The sequence below is a fragment of the Neolamprologus multifasciatus genome, chromosome 14 (assembly GCF_963576455.1).
Source record: "Neolamprologus multifasciatus chromosome 14, fNeoMul1.2, whole genome shotgun sequence".
NCBI lineage: Eukaryota > Metazoa > Chordata > Actinopteri > Cichliformes > Cichlidae > Neolamprologus > Neolamprologus multifasciatus.
In genome coordinates, this window is record NC_140452.1 from 17,339,275 (window position 1) to 17,358,855 (window position 19,581).

The following is a 19,581-nucleotide window of genomic DNA, read 5'->3' on the forward strand; positions in this document are numbered from 1 at the left end:
CCAGACACCCACATTTTTCAGTGCCAGCTCCTCATGTTCCTTTGACTTGGAGTACTGTTGCTTCCTTGTAGTTTTAGACTCTATTTGGAATATCATGTAAACTATCTGTAGTGCATTTGTCTTATTTTATTTAAATCCATTAAAATCTCTTGTTTTTTACGCTCAGCTGTCAGTCCTCAGGAAACCATGAACCACCAAAGAAAATATCACCGTCAGAGTCAGAGTACTGTGAATATCTGGACAAAATTTAAGCTTACACACACATAGACACACAATATGCAAAAAAACATTTTGATGTGTGTGAAATTGTTTGTGTGTGGGAGGAAACGACTCAAACCACTGAAAGCAGCATGTCTACAGACATAAAGATAATAAAGAGATATTTTCTTACTTTCAGTTTTCTGTCAGTGTGACTTATTATCTTATTTTATGTTTTTCTAATCATTGTCCAAACAAATTGGGAAAATTAGGAATTATTTTTTCACAAGACAGGCAGTAAATGTTTATTGTGAGAGTCGTGTATATAGTGAGTATGTCTGTGAAGGTTCTCAGTCATCCAGGTCTAGAAAACAGCCGTTTGCCCGTTTGAGTTTATGTGCGTTCCTCATTTCCACCGTGAGGCTTGAACAGTCTCTCTCCACTAGATAGCGCCATCCCATTCTTCTTTTCATGTAATTGTGGCTCATTTAACCTGACATGATATGTGATTGGATGGAACTGACATCAAATTTATTGTAAATTCTTTTTTCTTCTGTTTTTCCCCATAAAGTAAAACCAGAAAAAGTGTTTCTCTACATGTTTAATTTGAGTTTACCAGAGGAGGAAAGATAAAATAATATAATTTTATCTTCAGATTCTTAAAACAGCTCAACAGCTTCTTAAATTTAGGCTTTTTTCTATCTCAGGTTTTAAATGAGAAGGAGCAGTTATAGATGTTCGTCCAGTTATTACAGACACAGCATATTTTTAAAGAGCGTTACAACTTTTCTTAGGCTCCCCAATTTTGTACCCTGGACCCACTTAATGAGGCAACAGTACGTAGAATAACCTGTTTAATTATTTACTTTGAAAAAAATTGATTACAAAATTATATATTTTTAATCTAATTATGTCATACATGCAAATGAAAGTTCTGGAGATATAATCTATTTGTTATATTTATTGTTTCATAGGTTTCTTTTATTTTCCCCTCTTCATTAAGTTAATTTCCCAAGCATGTTCTTTGTTTACCATGTCGTTTACCCCAGTAAGTCTGTATCATCAAATAATTGATTTATTTGTTTTAACAGCTATTTTCTGTTAACTGTTTTCATTGTTAAAAGAAACATTAAAAACATTAAACTTACTTAAAAATTTTTTATTAAAATGAGTCAGATGGTATTTTTTTATTTCAGATAACAGATTTATTTCAGATAACATAAGACATCTTAAATAGCTATGTAACATGTAACATGTAACAGTTAGCTAACTGTTACATGTTACATGTAAAAATAATCTAGCTTAATACAATAAAACATTTATCAAAATGATATCATGATAAAGTAAAAATCTTTCCGTTACTTGTGTTTAAATATGTTTCGTAGATAAAACGATTTGACTTGCATTTTTAGCTGACTGGCACAGACTGCTCCCATATCTGTGTCTTAATAATCAGGTCTTATTCATGGTTTCATAAATTCCTTATTCTTTCTGCTTTCACGATCTACTGTCAGTGTCAAACATGAAAGCAACGCCGGGAGCCAGTACCCAACGAAAAGTAACATTTCTCACTATTTTTTAGGGCTATGAATGCACCACGGCGCGCTCTGAACCGGGGCGCTGCGACCCGCCCTGGATTCTAGGGGACATCTGGCTCAGCCAATCGGAGGAGAGAGAGGCTGAACGGGGTCCAATGGCGCTGGAGGAGGCGGGCGTTTCTGTGCAGCAGCCTTCTCTGCGCCTCGCTAACAATAGGCTGGGTTCGGCAAGTTTACTGTTAAAAAAGCAGCCAGGAGGGAGACGGAGCACAGCAGGGCTGAGCCGACAGGGTAGCGGAGTTTTCCCACTACAGGAGACGTGGTGTCCCGGTGTCGGAAATTACCACGCACTGTGGGATTTACATTTACAACCGGACAAGTGGTGAGTGAACCTTTGGACTTTATCTCTGAATTAGCCCTGCATCTCCATTCTCAGTCGGGCATGGTGCGCTGGGAGCTCATTTGCGTGAGAATAGAAGGGGTTAATGATTACTGTAGGCTGGGAGCGCACTGTTATCTCCTTATTCTGTCTACTGCACCTCTATATTAACGCCCCGGAACCTGCAGGCCCATAAAACCCGCACAAATATCAGAGCTTGTAACAGTCTGAGGAGTGGGTGGTATGATTATTATTTTATTACACCGGCAGGGGCGTTTCCAGGGTTTTTTCCACGGGGTGGCACATGTGGAGACCAAGAGCAAGGCACACGGGGGACCACGGGAAATCAGAATATATCATCAGAAATAAATGCAGGAGACAAATCTGGCAGAAAACACAAAAGATTTCACACTGATGTGCAGCAGTGAGTCCAAACACAGATGAAAAGTTTCTCTGAAGGTTGTTTAGTATGTAATAACTGATTTAGAAAGAAGTGATAGAAGTATTTCATTTTTACTTAAGTCAAAATTACACAGTTGGGCATTCAAGGACATGTACTAAAGTAGACATACACATTATGTGGAATCATATGTGTGGTGGGATCACAATTATTGACTTATTGATGTGTACATCCCTTTAATGTTGTAGCTGGAGATGATAGTAACTGAGTGCACCAGTGGAAAACTTTAAGCACGGTATATGCTGCTAGTTTTGTTTCTTCTTCTTCTGTTATAATTTGTGCTGCCAAATTTTCATAGAACAAATGTTATGAAAATGTGCAGCATGATGCTTTTTTGGTGGGGGGGCTTGATCTCAGGCATACTTTAATCTACAAAAGTCATTTAAACTTTGGACTTCAGATGATTGAATCTCTATTGATCACTGTATTGATATGTTCTATGGATTTTTAACGGTTGCATTTTTATGTTTTTTCCTTCACTGTGCAGACACAGTATGATCACATCACTGTTGTCAAACCTTAGATTTTTTTCTATAGCTTTACTTCTGCATGAACAAATCACACATAAAACAACAATAGCACAAGCAAGAGTGGGTACCAGACCAGTTTTACTACATATTTTTGTGCACTGCCTCCCTCTGACTACTGAGCTCTATGCAGGTAGATGGGCCATCCCTGTTTACCTGCAGAGAACTTATGGCTCAGTGGATTGCAAATGTGGTCTCCCTGCTGAACCGTAAATTCCGCTTAAGGGAGCAGCCGAAAGGGAAAAAGGTTGTAGCTAGGGCATGATGGTGTATTTGGGTCACTGAAGGTTTAAAAATTATTTTTAAAAAATAAAATAAAACATTAAGTGAGGCTATTAAATTCTGAGGAAAAAAATCTCTAGAATAAAGTTGTAAATTCATGAGAAAAAACTATCAAATTTCCATCCATGGATTTTATTAACATGGTCGTTAGGGTGCTGGAGCCTGTCCCAGCTGTCATAGGGCTAAAGGCAAGGTACACCCACGACAGGTCTAACACAAAGAGACAGACGATCATTCACGCTCGCATTCACATCCATGGAAGTTCAGAATCACTGGCTTACTGAACTTTCATGCGCAGAAAAGACTTACATTTATGAGAAGAAAAAACATGAAGGCTTATAAGAAATAACTAGTAGGATGTCGCGTTTTGATGAAAATGAGCTTGTATGTTTGTAATGAGTTACTCATCCTAGTAGTTCAAATTTCTTTCCTACTGAACCTTGAAAAAAATAACAACACTGTTTTTATGAGTGCCTCTGCACCAGTTTCCTCCCAGTTCACCTATTATCAGTCTGTCTGTACTGGAGAACTGATGACAAAGAAATGAATGAATACAGGAAATTCTACTTTGTCATTTCTGAAATGCACATCAAAGAACAGAGTGACACATGCTGCTCTCTTCTCTCTGAAATGTCTTTTTCTGCTCTCGTTTGGGGAATCAAGAATATTTGGGGAAGATTATAGGCAAGTTTTTACAAGTTGATAGTGCTACCTAACTGTGCTTATACATCAGCTGCTCTGCCTTTAATGAAGCGAAACATCCTTCTAGATTTCAGCATGTTCACTGTGTTCTGTTTGAAGCTCCTGTTTCTAGGTGGCTCAGCAGAAATCAGAGCACTACTCCTGTTTCTGGGGGGGTTCTCTCGCCATTTATGATTTTGGAAGAGAGGATATGTGGCTCTTGGTTGCTGCATATTATTGATTAGAGGCGGACGAGGGTGCTGTAACTTTTATTTGACATTTGAGGCAACTTTGAATTAAAAGGATGGACAAACAACTTTCTGCCCTTCAGTGTTAAAGCTAAAGTTTCACCTCAGTGTTTTTGGATTTTTAAAAACTGTAGGTATCGTATTTAGCATGCACAAAACATGATATGTGCCGTTATGGATGCGTGGCACAAAAACAGTGACGTCACCACAGTCCCTTTGCCCAAGTCCCAGTTTTCCCAGCAGTTGCAACTAGTTACTTGTGGGAGGAACATTACTTTTTTAGTAGGGGTGCAACGATACACAAAATTCACGGTTCGGTTCAGTTCGATACTTTGGTGTCACGGTTCGATATTTTTTCGATACAAAAAAAAAAAGTTCATGCCTTTTTAATTTGTCATTTATTAAATTTTCACGGCACATTCTGCACCACATCTTTGTGCGTTCATCATTTGTTTGAAGCCAGCTCACCTCCTGCAACCACTTTTCCGAGAATACGCGCTTCTTTTGTGGTTCGGACTCCTTCTGACATTTCTTTGGAGGCGGAGGAACACCAAAGTAACTGCTTAAATGAGCTTCTTCGACATCTTTAAGAGTTCTAAACAAATGTCTGTCCTCCTCCAGAAAATCTTATGTACGCAAACACGCGTTGCAACTTCTTATCTTGTGCACGTTTTTTATTTTGACAGCGAATGCGCACCTGCGGACCACTTATGTGCAGCCCTGGTTATTTAGCTCGTCATATTGCAGCCACAGAAATTCTTTTGTCCATGAAACCATAAAGCTGCACTTTCTTTTTGCCTTATAGTCTGATTTGTCATAACTTTTCCGTTTTGTGGTAAGCTTTTCTTTGGCTGTCACTTCTTCACCCTGACCTGTCTTATTTGGCTCAGCAGAACTAAAATATATATCCTGCTGCTTTGACACATGCACTCACTTAATGCTCAGCGATTCTCTGCGTGATCAACCTTTCACATGTTTAAGCTGCGGAGATTTCACTTGTCATGTTTGCATAGTAAGCTAACGATTGATAAGACGATGTCAGAGGAATTGGTGCGCACATTATCATCACTCACCGATCAGTGCTGTGGCTCTCTATACACAGTTCACGTGATTGCAAAGTGAAAGCAAAGAACAAGCGCAAATTCAAACGCGATTTCAATATGTCACATATTGACAGTGGCTCACCGATGCCAATGACATAATTACCCAGCTACATTTCTGAAAGAATGCAAAAGCATTGACATAGATTTTTCCTTCCTACGATAGGCCGAGGGCAGGGCAGAGATAGATTTTGGTAGCCCGACTGGAAAAATCGCTAGCGATTTTGCGAGCCCTGTATCTGATTGAGGAATCACTCATCTTTGGAAAAGAGAGTTTATTACAGAGAAATGGCTCTTTCCAAAATAAAAGCTATACTATACGCTTCTTCTGGGCTATATTCTCAGCAGCATATTAAACATATCAGGTCCCCATAAGGAGAATCGTGTGCTAACGGCTGTCTAAATGACTCGGGTAAAGTTTGTAGCATGCCTGCTTGTTGTTTTTCTCTGCTTCCACTTGTCTTTGCACTAGGATGATGTCAGCATAAATGTGCAGTCATATTTGTTGTGTTCCCACTAGTGCTGTCAGCGTAAATCTCATTGAAATGACGTTAACGCCACAACACGGCAAATCTCCGTTAACGAGCTACCGTGGATCGCCCCGTGCGTGGGGCTGGACGGTGTCAACACGTTAACGAGCTAACTGCGCTAACACACTAGTTCCCACCCATGTAATTGAGCATTGCTGGCACATCCAACATACTGTTTTACTTTAGTCCATGACACGCTTACCTTCAGGGTCATACTTCACATGAAAACCAAAATAGTTCCAAACGCCAGATCTGAATGAGGGTGGGGGAGGTTCAATTTGCCATGTTGCAAGGAGCTTAGCTTCTGTCTGCTAGCTTGCGCTGTGCTCAGTGAATCTGCGTTCGACTACTCCGCCTAGGCTGCACTGTCGAGCGCAGATCCACTGAGCGCTCAACACAGACAGCACCGTCAGAAGGAAAGTTGATAAAATAAATTAAAAATTTTTGTATTGTTCGACACATAATATACTATTTTTTAGTTAAAGTATCCATGAAAAGTAATTATTTTTCCTAAAAGTAATGCAGTACGTTGCTTAATTGCCCAGAACAAAACCAGTTTGTTACATTTATTTTCTTGTTACTTTGTAAAATGACCTGAAACACATTGTTACATAATTACCAGTTAATGACATAAACCATAAGCTACAGTCCCACACACCAACAATCCCTGTGCTAATGTCCTAACAAGAGTACACATCCGGTATTTATTTCAATGTTTACACAAAGCATCAAAACCAGCCCAAAGGCTCTTTAAAGTGGTCGTCATGGTGATTCTACTGTAGAAACATGGAGGCTGCAAGCCTGATTGCCCATCAGTCTGTTACCTGTCGAAGATCAGGTAACAGACTGGCTGCTGGGATGGAGACGCTGACAAGTTCTACTTCGCTCCACCATTTAACTCCTCCCACACACAAACTGAAATCAGCTGATTGTAGCGCAGGATGAAAGAAGTGTGCTTGTTTGATGTTCCCACCCAGCATGACATAAATGCAATTGTAATGTAATTACTGGATTTAGTACATTTGTGATTCTCTGAGCTCCTGAACTGATGTATCATTGAAGTGATCGTAAACGAATGTCATGCTGTCTCATTTCATATCAAACGCCTCCTTCTTGACGGAAAAAACGGTTGATTAGGGAGCCAGGTGTTTTTTACGACTTTGAGATGTCCTAATTTGTCTCTGTGACCATCAACACAAATGTCACGTAGCTGACCTTGGTGTTAGTTGATGTTAGCGGGGGTGTCACTTTGCTCTCTCTGGTTTCCTTGTGTGAAGAAAAGGTGAAGCCGATAACTGAGCCGGAGAGCCAAATACGAGTCAGCGTAGATCGAGTGTAGTGGTGTGAAAGTGCTCCTCTACCAGTGGAAGAAAGCTGTGATGAACACGACATTGTTGTTGAAGGGGTGATGGCAAGGCAGTGGTTGCCATGGAAATTAGGGGTGTGTCTGAAATGTTTTAATGGCCCCATGTGAAGCAGGAGGCCACCCGGTTGTGGCTTTGACACCTCGACAGCCTGACAGGAGCGAGGAAAGCTGGGAGGACTTAATGACCCATTTGGCTCCTGTGGCTTTGGGCTCGGCCTCTTCAGGAGACTGAGGACCGTGTGTGTGTGTGTGTGCGCGTGTGGGTGTGTGTGTGTGTGTGTGTGTGTCTTTTGGCTCTGTCTCACCTGTCATTGAAGTTATTTTTAACCACAGAGATGGTTTGTTTGACTCTGAGTGAATTAGACCTGTTGACTTACAATGCAAGTCTCTTATTCTACCAGAAACAAACCACACAGAAAGGTGTAAAGCACATGATTCTCAAATGAAGTCATTTATTCATTTTCAGTGAGCAAAGTTTTGCCAGGGGGCCAGGTAGGGCATTAACAGGGAAAGGGGGGCACAAAGAAATACTTTTCTTTCTTATTCTCATTTAAAATGTCTCGCTTTTAAAAAATAATTATCTAAGTCTTACGATCAAACTTTCCATCTGATGTAAAATGTATAGAAATTATACATATACCAACAGGACAGCATACATCACTGTCACAACAGCATTTGTTTTCATTCAAAGGCTTTATGGCTTTTCTTATAATACCTGGTGGGGCGGTCTCTAGTCAAAATGCCCGGGCCGATTTTTTGTCCCAGTCCAGCCCTGAATGTAATATCTCCAGGCTGCCCTGAATCTAGCCCTGGGGCCTCCTCCCAGTTAGACATGCCAAAAATGCCTGACCTAAGAAGTATTGAGGAGGCAAAGACTGAGCTCTTCACTCTCTCTAATGGAGAGCCCAGCCACGTTTTTAGTTGCTAGCCATTACTCGTAACCATAGGTCCATCCATTCACTCTCTTCCGCTTATCCAATTCATGCTCCAGCTATCCCAGCTGTCTTAGAGCAAGAGGCAGGGTACACCCTGGACAAGTCATCAGTCTGTCACAGGGCTAACACACAGGCTCCGTCCACACTAGCCCGGAGAGATTTGAAAACGGCGTTTTCGTCTGAAAACGCTCCGCGTCCACACTAGTGTTTTCAGTTGTTTTCACAGAGTTGTGCGTCCACATTGAAACAGCCGAAAGCGCTTATGTTACAGTCCTGCGCATGCGTGAAACGCAAGGAGATTCGGCCTGCCTCATTTCTGTCTGCCGCTTATTTACTTTCCGGCTCTTTGAAACGTCGCGGCAAAATGTCGAGGAAAAGCACCGAGTTTTTTAAATGGGCTAACAGTGAGGTGGAGTTGTTGCTGCGAGTAACACAGAAGTACAAAGTTGCAAAAGCGAGTGAGAATTAAATAATTTGAAGAAAAGCTATCTGGAGCATGTACAGACTGATATGAATCTTTAATAGGGCTGTCAAAACTGAGAGCAAACAAAACAACTGCTGTGTAATGCCCTCCGCTATCTTGGCTTAATTGGTCACATGATTGCATCACATGACTAAAATGTGTCATCGTTTTCGAAAAGTCTCCGCGTTCGCTGTCCACATTGCGACACGAAAACTGCGTTTTAAAATGTAAGTGTTTTCAAAACGCTGCGTTTTCCTTGACCCAAAACGCCGTCTCAGTGTGGACTAGAGGCCAAAACGCAGAGAAAACGATGCGTTTTCAAACTAAAACATATTAGTGTGGACATGGCCACATAGACTGACAACCATCCGCTGCCACATTCACACCTGTGGGCAATCTAGAATCACCGGTTAACCCAAACCCACTAAGGTGAAGGTAGGAAGTTCAAGTTCAGACTCTATTGACAATAACTGTAATTTTACTTCCAGCCGTCTGGTTGGTTAGTTTGTGTTGTAATTTGTTGTTTTGGATCCAGACTAACATGTTATTGTGAGATAAACTGGAAATAAACTCATTCACAAAGAAGACCTACAACTTTAATTTTCTGTGGGGTGTTTTAAAACATGGATGCATCACCCAGCCCCGGCTGCTGGATGGACAAAAACAGGCTACCTTTGACCCGGTTTCTGGTTGTGTGATTGTGAAACAGTGAATAAGTGTTAATCTCCATCTTTAACTGTCAGATTTGTGCAGACTCAGCAGTGTTGCTAGCATTACCTGGCTGGTGTGATGAATAGAAAAGCCTGGGAGGAGATAGAGCACGATTTAAATGACTTCTGAGCTATTGATGGAACATAATTAGCTGCAGATATAAATTCAGGCAGATTTTCTACAATCAGCACTGAAGTTAATTACTTGTTAACTTGCATACAGTATTTTTCTGAGACACTAACTCACAAAGTCAAAGGAGCTTGCAAAGAAAAGCGTACGGCATACACCACATTGTGCATTGCGCCGTACAGTGCAGCGAGGAATGCCCAGACCTCTACATTGGAGAGACCAAACAGCCACTTCACAAGCGCATGGCACAACACAGAAGAGCCACCTCCACAGGACAAGACTTTGCTGTCCATCTGCATCTTAAGGATAAAGGACACTCTTTCGAGGATGCCAATGTTCACATTTTGGACAGAGAGGACAGATGGTTTGAAAGAGGAGTGAAAGAAGCCATCTATGTCCACTGTGAGCGACCATCTTTGAACAGAGGCGGTGGTTTACGACACCAACTCTCTGCCATCTATAATCCAGTTTTGAGATCCCTTCCCAGACGCCTTAACTCCCACTCACATCCTGGGCCATCTGACCTCAGGAATTCGCATGATAAGGTGGGGCCAGGTTTCACAATAAACTCACCCGAAACTCTGGCTGATTGGGACCCACACCCAGTTCCACACCTTGGCTCAGGCGATTAGAGGATCATCAGGGGGTCATTTTGTCCCTCTGTGGGGGGACACTCCCACTAGGTTTATATCTGGGACTCCCCACCATTTGACCTTAGAACTGAAGAAGCTTCTCGGATGAGAGGTGAAACGTCTTCAAGTAACTTAAAGTCCAGACGCTTTTCTTTGCAAGCTCCTTTGACTACGATGACCTGGATGACTGAGAACCTTCACAGACACTAACTCACAAACTGTACCAGCATAAATAGTAATACTGACTGTGGAGCACCAGAAGCCTGCCAGCAGCTGAATAATGGATAGCCTGTCTGCCTGGAAGGCTGCTGGAGCTGCTGAGCACGCCGTCTAGACGAACCCCAACAGCACGCTCCTTTTCTCTCCACGTAACAGGCTGACTGGCTGAATCCAGATGAAAGCTGTGAGCCTCGCTCGATTCTTTTTTTTCTTAGGTATTTTATCCACTTTGTTGATGTGGAGGCAGATGAAAGGAAGGGTGATGGTGCACCTCTAAGCCGTTAATAGTATGGTTCAGGATCAAAAGATGGCTTTAATATTGTGGATGTAATTATAATGTTGAAATATTCCACTGCTTCAGATCAGTTTCATTAAACCTGGAGTCGCCACACGGCCTGATCAGAGCCCTCACCCCAGGAGAGGCAGAAGCTGTCGCAGGTGGAGCCATTCAGGAGCAACATCAGTGATTTCATTTATTTGCTGTCAGCACTGAGTTTCCTGCACTAAGACAGAGACCTGCTGTTTTAAGCTGAGCCTGTTTTTGAAGACAGCTCAGGAGCAACCTGCTGCTCTAACATAACACAGCATGTTAGCACGTGCTGTCACATGACCACTTCTTTATGTGTCCTTGAAGACCATAAGCTCTTTGGCACTTGTGTTCAGAAGTAGTGTTTCACATCACAAGTGCTTCTTTATCTGAACCACAGCTTAAAACCGCAAATATCCCTCCTGTCCTTATCAGTCCCTCAGGCTTCTGGATCCAAATCGTAGACCGTTTACCCATCAGTCAGACTGTGCTTGATACTTTTCTCGCAAGAGAGCTTCACAGCAAGATGATAACAGGGCACAACAAGATCAAAGCAAAAATTAAATAATATGTAATAATAAGTCAATTGAAATACATCAAAAAGACAAAACATCAAAGGAATAAAGTCAAATTTAAAATGGTTTATACGTAAAATAATAAACACTGTAAAAAGACAATAAAATGTAAAAAAAAACTGTGAAAAGTCCAATAAATATGCATCTGTGAGTGAAATGACCATGTAAAACAGTTATTTTATTTTAGCTGGTCTTTTAAATAAAGGCTTTTTTGTGGTACTAAAGATTAACAGATAAAATCATTATAATAATTTAATACACACCATTCACAGTTTTCTGTCTGAAACAGACAACAAACAGACGTGAACACGAAAATACCACGAAGGACTTCTGCAAGTGAAGATACAGTCAAGGCCGAATCACCACTTCTTTAGAGCTCATGTCCTATGTTTGTGTGTGTGTGTGTGTGTGTGCATGCGTGTAATCATGTGTGTGTCCAGGGACCATATGGTGGAGGAACCACCCACTCATTGTGACCAACCACACCTTACAGCAACACACTGAGTGAGAGAGACAAAAGAACCATAAACAGATAGAAGAGCAACGCAGAGACTCCGTGTGTGTGTGTGTGTGTGTGTGTGTGTGTGTGTGTGTGTCCATACGTGTGTGTGAATAGTTCCCTGTTGAGGTATTGCATTCACACCCTGTAGCCTTACACCCCCCAGGACAGACCACGGTGTGACTGTAGATTACATCGTCATGTGATCACATGTGTTTTGTTGGATTGCTAGGAGATGAATGCGATGGTTGTTTGTGACGTGCCTGAGAGGTGACCTCGGCTGAGAGGGCTGTGCAGCACGTCTGCACAAGTTCATTTAAACTTCAGGCTCAGTTCACACTTATAACTGAATAAAGGTGTTACACCTGCAGGGGTCCATAAGTCCACAGTCAAAGCATGTCCAAGAATTGTTAATAATAAAAAGAATTTAGTCAAAGAAAATGATTTGACCTCATCTCTTAAAACTAATATTAATAAATTAATCTAAAGAAACCAAGAGCAAAGACACAGATGTGACATCATGTCTCCTGATCCATGTGCTGATCTGTTTTATGATGTTCTCTGTTAGCGGGAGGCTAACGTAGCATGGAGGAGAGTAACGCTACAGCAGGTTGGAGGTTTTTCGAACCTGCTACACCAACAGCTTTTCTTTGTATGTTTCCAGTATTTTCTTTACTTAAAATTATTAAAAGCTTAAAACGACTGACAGTCAGTTTCCTTGATGTTTTATCACAGGTTCTGCCAACTTTTTGGGTTTACCGCGTCCTTAACGTGCGATAAAATTGAACAAATATTATTAAACTCACTCTCCACGTTTTATCGTTTAGTTTGACGCAGTAGGCAGCTGGAAGATAAAACACTGAGCTCGGAGAAGTGTTTTCTGACATTTTATAGACGGAATAATCTGCAATCTGCAATCGGTACTAGAAATGTTCGCCTGTTGCAACACGGTGGATGTTTGCAGACTTTAACGGCAAACTGTTTCTGAGTTGGAAGCAGGGGGAGTTCCAATCCTGAAATCGTCCTGATATTTCTAAATGCTGTCATCATGATATCATTCCTGCAGATACCACCCAGCAAAAACTTCCAAATACACAAAGTCCTCTCCCACCAGCTCTTTCCTTCTCCCATACTCTTCATATCTTCTTCAGCTTTTTTTATCTTTTATTTATCTCGTCTGCATCTTCATTTTTTCTCCTTCTTCACGCTTTTCTCTGTACACCATGTCCTCGTGTATTCCTTTCGTCCTCTTCGCCCTCTTTTCCCTCATTTTCTCCTCTCCTTCAGTCTATCTGAAGTAACCAGTGAAGCAACTATAATGTTATTAGCTATAAATACCCCCCCATCTCTCCTCCTGTCAAATAGAGGAAGTTTCTTTCTTGCTCTCATCCTGTAGTTATATCTTTGCTATTTTTGCCTGAGGGATGTTCTCCTTGTTTTCACATTTAAAGCACAATAAAAGCTTATTTCAAATGAGAGCAGGAGAAGTTTCATCTTTAATTTCTACAGAGAATATCATGTAAGGATACGTGAACTTTTAAACCTCTGTGGCTCTACCCTCACATAGATCCACGAGCTGTGGGTAGTGACCGGAAAAAAGTGGTGGATGTGAGCTTCTTGTTAAGAGTGTCTGGGCTCAGAGATACGGTGAGGAGCTCAGTTATTCGAGCTGCTGCTCCTCCACGTTCAGACGAGGCAGCTCAGTTGATTCAGGGATCTCATTGGGGATGTCTCCTGGGAGATATGAGGGGTTCCCGATCCACCTAAGAGACAAAATCTCTCCATTGTGTCCTGAGTCTGCTCCGGGGTCTCCTATAGCTCCCCACCTGAGTGTCTGAGACAAGCCACCGCTCAGAGGACGCTCCACCGCTTGCACTCATGTTCTTAGTCTCTCCATCATACCCACAGCTCAGCCAGCAGTCCCACAGCTTCACGTGGGACTAGCTACATCTTTATAACAAGTGGGTTTTTCTACCAACGAGCAACTGAAATGATAAAAACCTCGACCGCACACATGCCTCAGCATGATTGGCTCATACGCTCATGGCACCAATTGGCACTTTGAGTACAGGAGACATTTTATTTCCAGAATATTATCCAATATTCTTGGGAGAATATCACTTATTAGCTGTAAGTATGAAATTAAGAAAGCTCCCCGTGCTGCCTGCGGTCAGGGAGGCTGTTTTTACGCTTTATCTGTGCCTGTTACTGAGTCTTATTTACTGTCTGTCCTGGTTTATTTCTTCTTATCGCTCTCAGGCCAAGAGCCAGCTCACTCATTTTCTCTCCCTCTCACCCATCTTGTCCCTTCCCCAGGGGGACGTTTCAAACTGAGTTCTCACCTCCGTTTCAACAGAAACGCAGGAACAACACCCTCTTCTCTCGCCAACACACTCTACAAATTTTAAATATGGCCAGTCAAGTGTGTCAGCTTGCCCTCCACATGCACCCTATCTCTTTCTCTCCAGCCTGTTTTCTTTCCCACATGCACAGAAGGCTTCCTTTGGTGAGGCACAAGATTTAGGAAATAGTGAGACGGGTCTGTCACTCCCAGCTTATCACAAGTGGGCTCTTAAATTTCCTGGGTAGAGCTGTAAATTTCAGTGCTGTCATTAGATTTTCACGCCAATTTCTAGGATTTTTCTTGGTGATTAATTTGCCATTGGGAGTGAAAAAGCACATGTGTTATGAAGGCAAAGCATTCACTTTACCTTCCTAACAGAAGTCTGTGCTTATTTCAGTTCCTTTCTGACAATTTTATAAACGAAAGGCATTCCACAGGGGTCAGTACTTAGCCCTGTCCTATTCACCGAGCACATGACCTGGGACCACTGAGACCTGTGCATTGCTATGCTGAAGACACAGTTTTATACTTAGAAGTGCACTAACTCAGGATCTACAGGTACAGGTTAGACTTAAGTGTTTATTAAATCCTGATAAGACTAGAGGTGGGAATCACCATATATCCCACGATACGATATTATCACAATACTTAACGCACGATACGATATTATTGCAATTTTTAAAAAATATTTTGTGATATTCAGATTCTGTACATAAAGGTAAATTTTATCAATATTCATTTTATCTAATATCAAAGTCTCACACTCAGTCTTTCTCTCATTTCAGTTTTATTGTTGACAAACTGAACGGTTTGTATCACAGTCTAGTCCAACTTAACTGAATGCAACCATCTGGTACAATTATAGCTATTCTGAACTATGCAATTTATGAAAACTATGCAGCCCATTCAGCAACTGAAGAATTTGAAAGTAAATTAAAACAAAATATAATTTTACATTAAATAAAAAAGTTTTAGACTTAATTAAAATAAAACATGTCTTAAATTAAAATAAGTAAACTGTCATGTTTATTGCTGCCAAAAAAAAAGTTAAACACATTTGGACAGTGAAGGAATGTCAGGATTCTTGCTCAGAAAAAGGCTCAACATGCTCTGAAGTCAGAGCACAAAAACCTTTTTTGTAACAAAATATCGATTTCTGCTGTCCCTGTATCGATACATTATTAGCAAACAAAATATCACGATACTACACAGTATCGATTTTTTCCCCCACCCCTAGATAAGACTAAGCACAGGCTCTTCACCAGATGCTAAATGAAAAGTTTAAAGTATATGCTGTTAAAGCAGCAATTACAGTGACAGTTAAATGCCTTGATATCTGAAGCTGAACATTGTATGTTTTTTAATGAGCAGCACTTCTGTTTTAGTTTATAAAGATCTGGTTTTTACCAGTAATGATCACGTCGCTGTCTTGCTTTCACAAAGCCGTTCTTATTTGAGTACCAAATTCAGAAATAGGGCTGCCACAAATGATTATTTTGATAGTCAACTAGTCACCGATTATTTTTGCGATTAGTCGACTAATCAGATCATCATCCATTGGACGTAAAAGTACAGCTTATTGCACCAGCAGCATCTGCTCTTATATGACTATCATTAGCTTACAGCTTGAAGTGTTTACGGTATGTGCTAACTAAAAGTAAAGACAATCTCAGCCAAACTGATTTACTCAGGAACAAATAAAATACTGAAAAAAGCCAAATTAACATTTTTAAGTTATCTAAGTGGCTTATGTATCACGTTTAACCTGAGTAGCGAAAGGCTGCGGGGATCTGAAAATGATGTGCCGGAAGTCCTATGTTCTTGCCGGAAGTCCGATGTTCTTGCCGGCTCTAGTGAGCTCTGAAAATGTTGGAGCACTTTTACAAATATGTGATGTCTTGATAAATCAAGCACATATTTAAAGTTTACACAGCTATGCTCTCGACTGAAAATATCTTAAAAGTTTATTTTGTGACCCAGAAAGAGTAATATTAAAACTAAGTAGCTTCCGCCATTGTTGGAAACTGGAATTGGCTGGGCTGCGCTATGAATTCTGGGATAGGTTGGGCCACAAAGGATACACACGACCCGTCCTTCAAATCTGGGGAAAAGGTGGACACATTGTTGGCCGCGTTTGTTGGAGTCCTCGAATTTGGACACAGCTACGATACCGGAGACGACTTCTTCTTCTTCTTCTTCTTCGGGGTTTAACGGCAGCTGGCATCCTTGTACATGCAGTGCTGCCCTCTTCTGTTTCAGTCCGTTATTACACTCTTAAATCCTACTACTTATTCCTGCGTCTTTCAGGATCTTACAAAGCTTCAAACGACGCGTCAACTATTAAATTAGTCGTCGATGATTTTGATAGTCGACGTAATCGTGGCAGCCCTATTCAGAAGCATGCATTACCTTTGTGTTTCTTTTATAATAAAGATGTGGGAAAAACTGCCCATTAGGTGGTAAATTCTGAGGTTAGACATGAATATTAACCTAGAGCAATTTAAAGTTTCTTTGGGTGAATGAATGCTGTTTTTATGGCTTTTATTACAGTCAGCTAAAGTAACATATTTTAGTAAACTGTAGAAGGAAAAAAGCTGGACTAAAAAAAGTGAATTATTCCTGCATGACTGCCTTCACAAAGTGTTTTTGTATTGTAATGTCTATTGTCGTTTTCTGACAAATAATCCCCGTATGATAATAATTAAAAAGACTAAAACTAAACTAAACTAAAGATAAAGAAAAAAATCGAACCCTGGTGAAGCTAGCCTGAAGTTCTGACATATTTTCCTGTGAGCATCTCCATTAGCTGTCTGTCAGCACATGTCATCATGCTCAGCGGGAATAATTGGGCGTGCGGCCACGAAACAGAACTACTCTCACATTTTTCTGCCAAACACATTTCATGCACGAGTCATCTGACTCGTATGTGTTTGTTTCATCTGACGGACGTGGACAGACGGGCAGAAGTTTAGAGAGCAACTCGGTGGATTTTCAAGCTGAGCTTCATGTTGTTGTTGCTTCAGCCGTGAATGAACAGCAAAAGTTAATTTATCGGGCTAACCTCAGAGGTGTTGAACAGAAATTCCTCCACAAATAGTGACATAGTGCCCGCAGGACGACAGTTTAACTGAAAAATTATATAGGGACATGAGAGATGAGAGCTTTGCTCTTACCTAGGAACATAACGAGAACAACAACCGTTTGAGTCAAGTCTCCTATTTCAAAGAGACGTGTCACAGACGAGTTGGGCTCATCAGCTGATTCGGGTTGTAACGTGTTGGGATTCTGCATTTATAAATGACATGGCAGTTTGTAAACCTGTGATTACAGCCAGTCTGAGTCAGGCTGTGAGTGTTTGTGTCATGGTCCTGGGTCGGTGACCCAGCGCTTTCAGTTCATTATTATCACTTTTCTAGTTTATTCTGATCTTGTATTTGTTCGTAGGGTTTGAGTTGTGTGTTCTATCATCCCTACCTGTGTCTCTCCTCTGCGCTCTGATCGTGTCCCCAGTTGGTTGTGTAAAACAGTCTGTGTGTTTCCTGTTTTACTTTGTAGGTCTGTGTCTCGTTATGCCCATTAGTTCCAGCTGTGTCCCCTCCTGTGTGCCATTTCCTGATTACCTGGTGTGTGTATTTATAGTGGGTGTCGGTCTGTGTTCGTTGTCGGCTCGTCTGTGTTTCATGGTGTCCTGTTCCTCGTCTGCGTCTCTCTGCCTCCCACCCCATTCGTATGATCTCAGGTTTGTTATTTAGCTCACCCAGTTTAGGTTTATGTTCTGTTCTGCCCTCAGTTCTGTTATTTGTGTACTGTAAATACTCTCCCCTCACTGCCTGTTTTGCCACTCCACCACTTGTAAATAAACCTCACTCGAATCACCAGTCGCTGTCTGCATTTTGGGTCCTCCTTTCCTCCACACCACACAGCTCACCCCGCCAGCCGTGACAGTACGAGCCGACCAAACATGGACCCAGCAGCATCCGCACCTAACCAGGAGTTTCGGGAGGGGGTGATTGACTCCGTTTCAAGGTTAGTTAACCTGTGGCTGGAACATGAGGGGGAGGAATTTCACCGCGCTGTAGAAGCCAGGCTACAGCAATTAATCTTTGCTCACTCCTGGCTACTGGACTCTCTTCACCCGCTCGCACAGGACTTCATTCTTCATGAACTTCACCTTCACCCTCCAGCTGCTACCGCTTCCCGACCCAGCCCGGCGGTGAATGTGTTGCACTGCCCGCCGGGGAATCTGCGGCCCGGCCCGCCGGATGTGGAATTACCCGGCCGGTCGGAGCTATCTCCGAGAAGGAAGCGACGTTCACGCCGCCGACGCCCATCGCCACAGCCGGGCCCCGAGAGTTCTGAGTTGCCGGCTGTGGTGAGTGGAAAAGACACTCTGTCTGTTTCGCCTGAACCTGTGACTGTTTATACCGGGGCTGTGTTTTTTGAGCCAGCTGCCCAGCCGGTAGCTCGGTTAGCTGCCCAGCAGCCACTAGCTCAGTTAGCCGCTCAGTCACCACCCCCATCACATTCAGCCTCACAATCCATAGCTCACTTACAGTCACAGCCAGACCTATTACAAACCATGTTACAATCCATAGCCCAGTCAGTAGCCCAGTTGGCAGAAGAATCATTAGCCTTATCCTCCGTTCAGTCTCCAACTTCCCCACCATTATTGTCTCAACCTTTACTTCAGTCGCCCTCAGCTCAGCCACCTATTCAGCCATCATCTTCACCAACTCCTCTGGTACAGCAAGCCATAACAGTTCAACCCATAAAGGACAGTTCAAAAACTTCTTATTCTAAGCAGAGAGACAAACCTAATGACTATAAAAACGTTCCTCAAGAGCTGGCCAGTTCTGAGACTGAGACGCACTCCAGGGCCTCCCCAGAGGCTGGGTTTCAGCCCCCAGCAGACTCTGGACCCCTGGAGGTAAAGAAGCCAGCTGAGGACTGCACCCGGCTGTCGCTGCCTGAGCTGAGTCAATGCTTGGTGCAGCTGCAGTCAGCTTTGTGTTTGCCAGAGGCCACCGTGCCTGCTGGTTCTGATCTGTTCCTGCCAGAGGCCCGTGCGCCTGCTGGTTCTGATTTGTTCCCGCCAGAGGCCCGTGCGCCTGCTGGTTCTGATCTGTTCCCGCCAGAGGCCCGTGCGCCTGCTGGTTCTGTTCTGCGCCCGCCAGAGGTCCCCGCGCCTGCTGGTTCTGTTCTGCGCCCGCCAGAGGTCCCCGCGCCTGCTGGTTCTGTTCTGCGCCCGCCAGAGGTCCCCGCGCCTGCTGGTTCAGTTCTGCGCCCGCCAGAGGTCTCCGCGCCTGCTGGTTCAGTTCTGCGCCCGCCAGAGGTCTCCGCGCCTGCTGGTTCTGTTCTGCGCCCGCCAGAGGTCTCCGCGCCTGCTGGTTCTGTTCTGTGCCTGCCAGGGGCCCCTGTGCCCGCTGGTCCTGAGACTGTTCTCACTGGAGGGCCCGAG

General features: G+C 42.7%; 2 protein-coding genes across 10 annotated transcripts in view; both read left to right on the forward strand.

Annotated features, from left to right (window-relative positions):
- The window catches only part of LOC146503850 (uncharacterized), a 103,797-nt gene that overhangs the window by 82,662 nt on the left and 1,554 nt on the right, over positions 1 to 19,581 (forward strand). The window contains exon 2 of the mRNA XM_085184382.1: positions 5,700 to 19,455. Coding sequence (XP_085040508.1) covers positions 18,085 to 19,455 — 1,371 coding nt within the window. The 5' untranslated portion in view covers positions 5,700 to 18,084. The remainder of the gene's footprint in view (positions 1 to 5,699; positions 19,456 to 19,581) is intronic.
- The window catches only part of pak1 (p21 protein (Cdc42/Rac)-activated kinase 1), a 76,105-nt gene continuing 58,448 nt past the window's right edge, over positions 1,925 to 19,581 (forward strand). For 2 of the 9 annotated variants that reach the window (XM_085183901.1, XM_085183902.1), the window contains exon 1: positions 1,925 to 2,118. The gene's annotated coding sequence lies outside the window, so the exon portion shown is untranslated. The remainder of the gene's footprint in view (positions 2,119 to 19,581) is intronic. The other 7 variants (XM_085183900.1, XM_085183903.1, XM_085183904.1 and 4 more) reach the window with 7 other exon arrangements.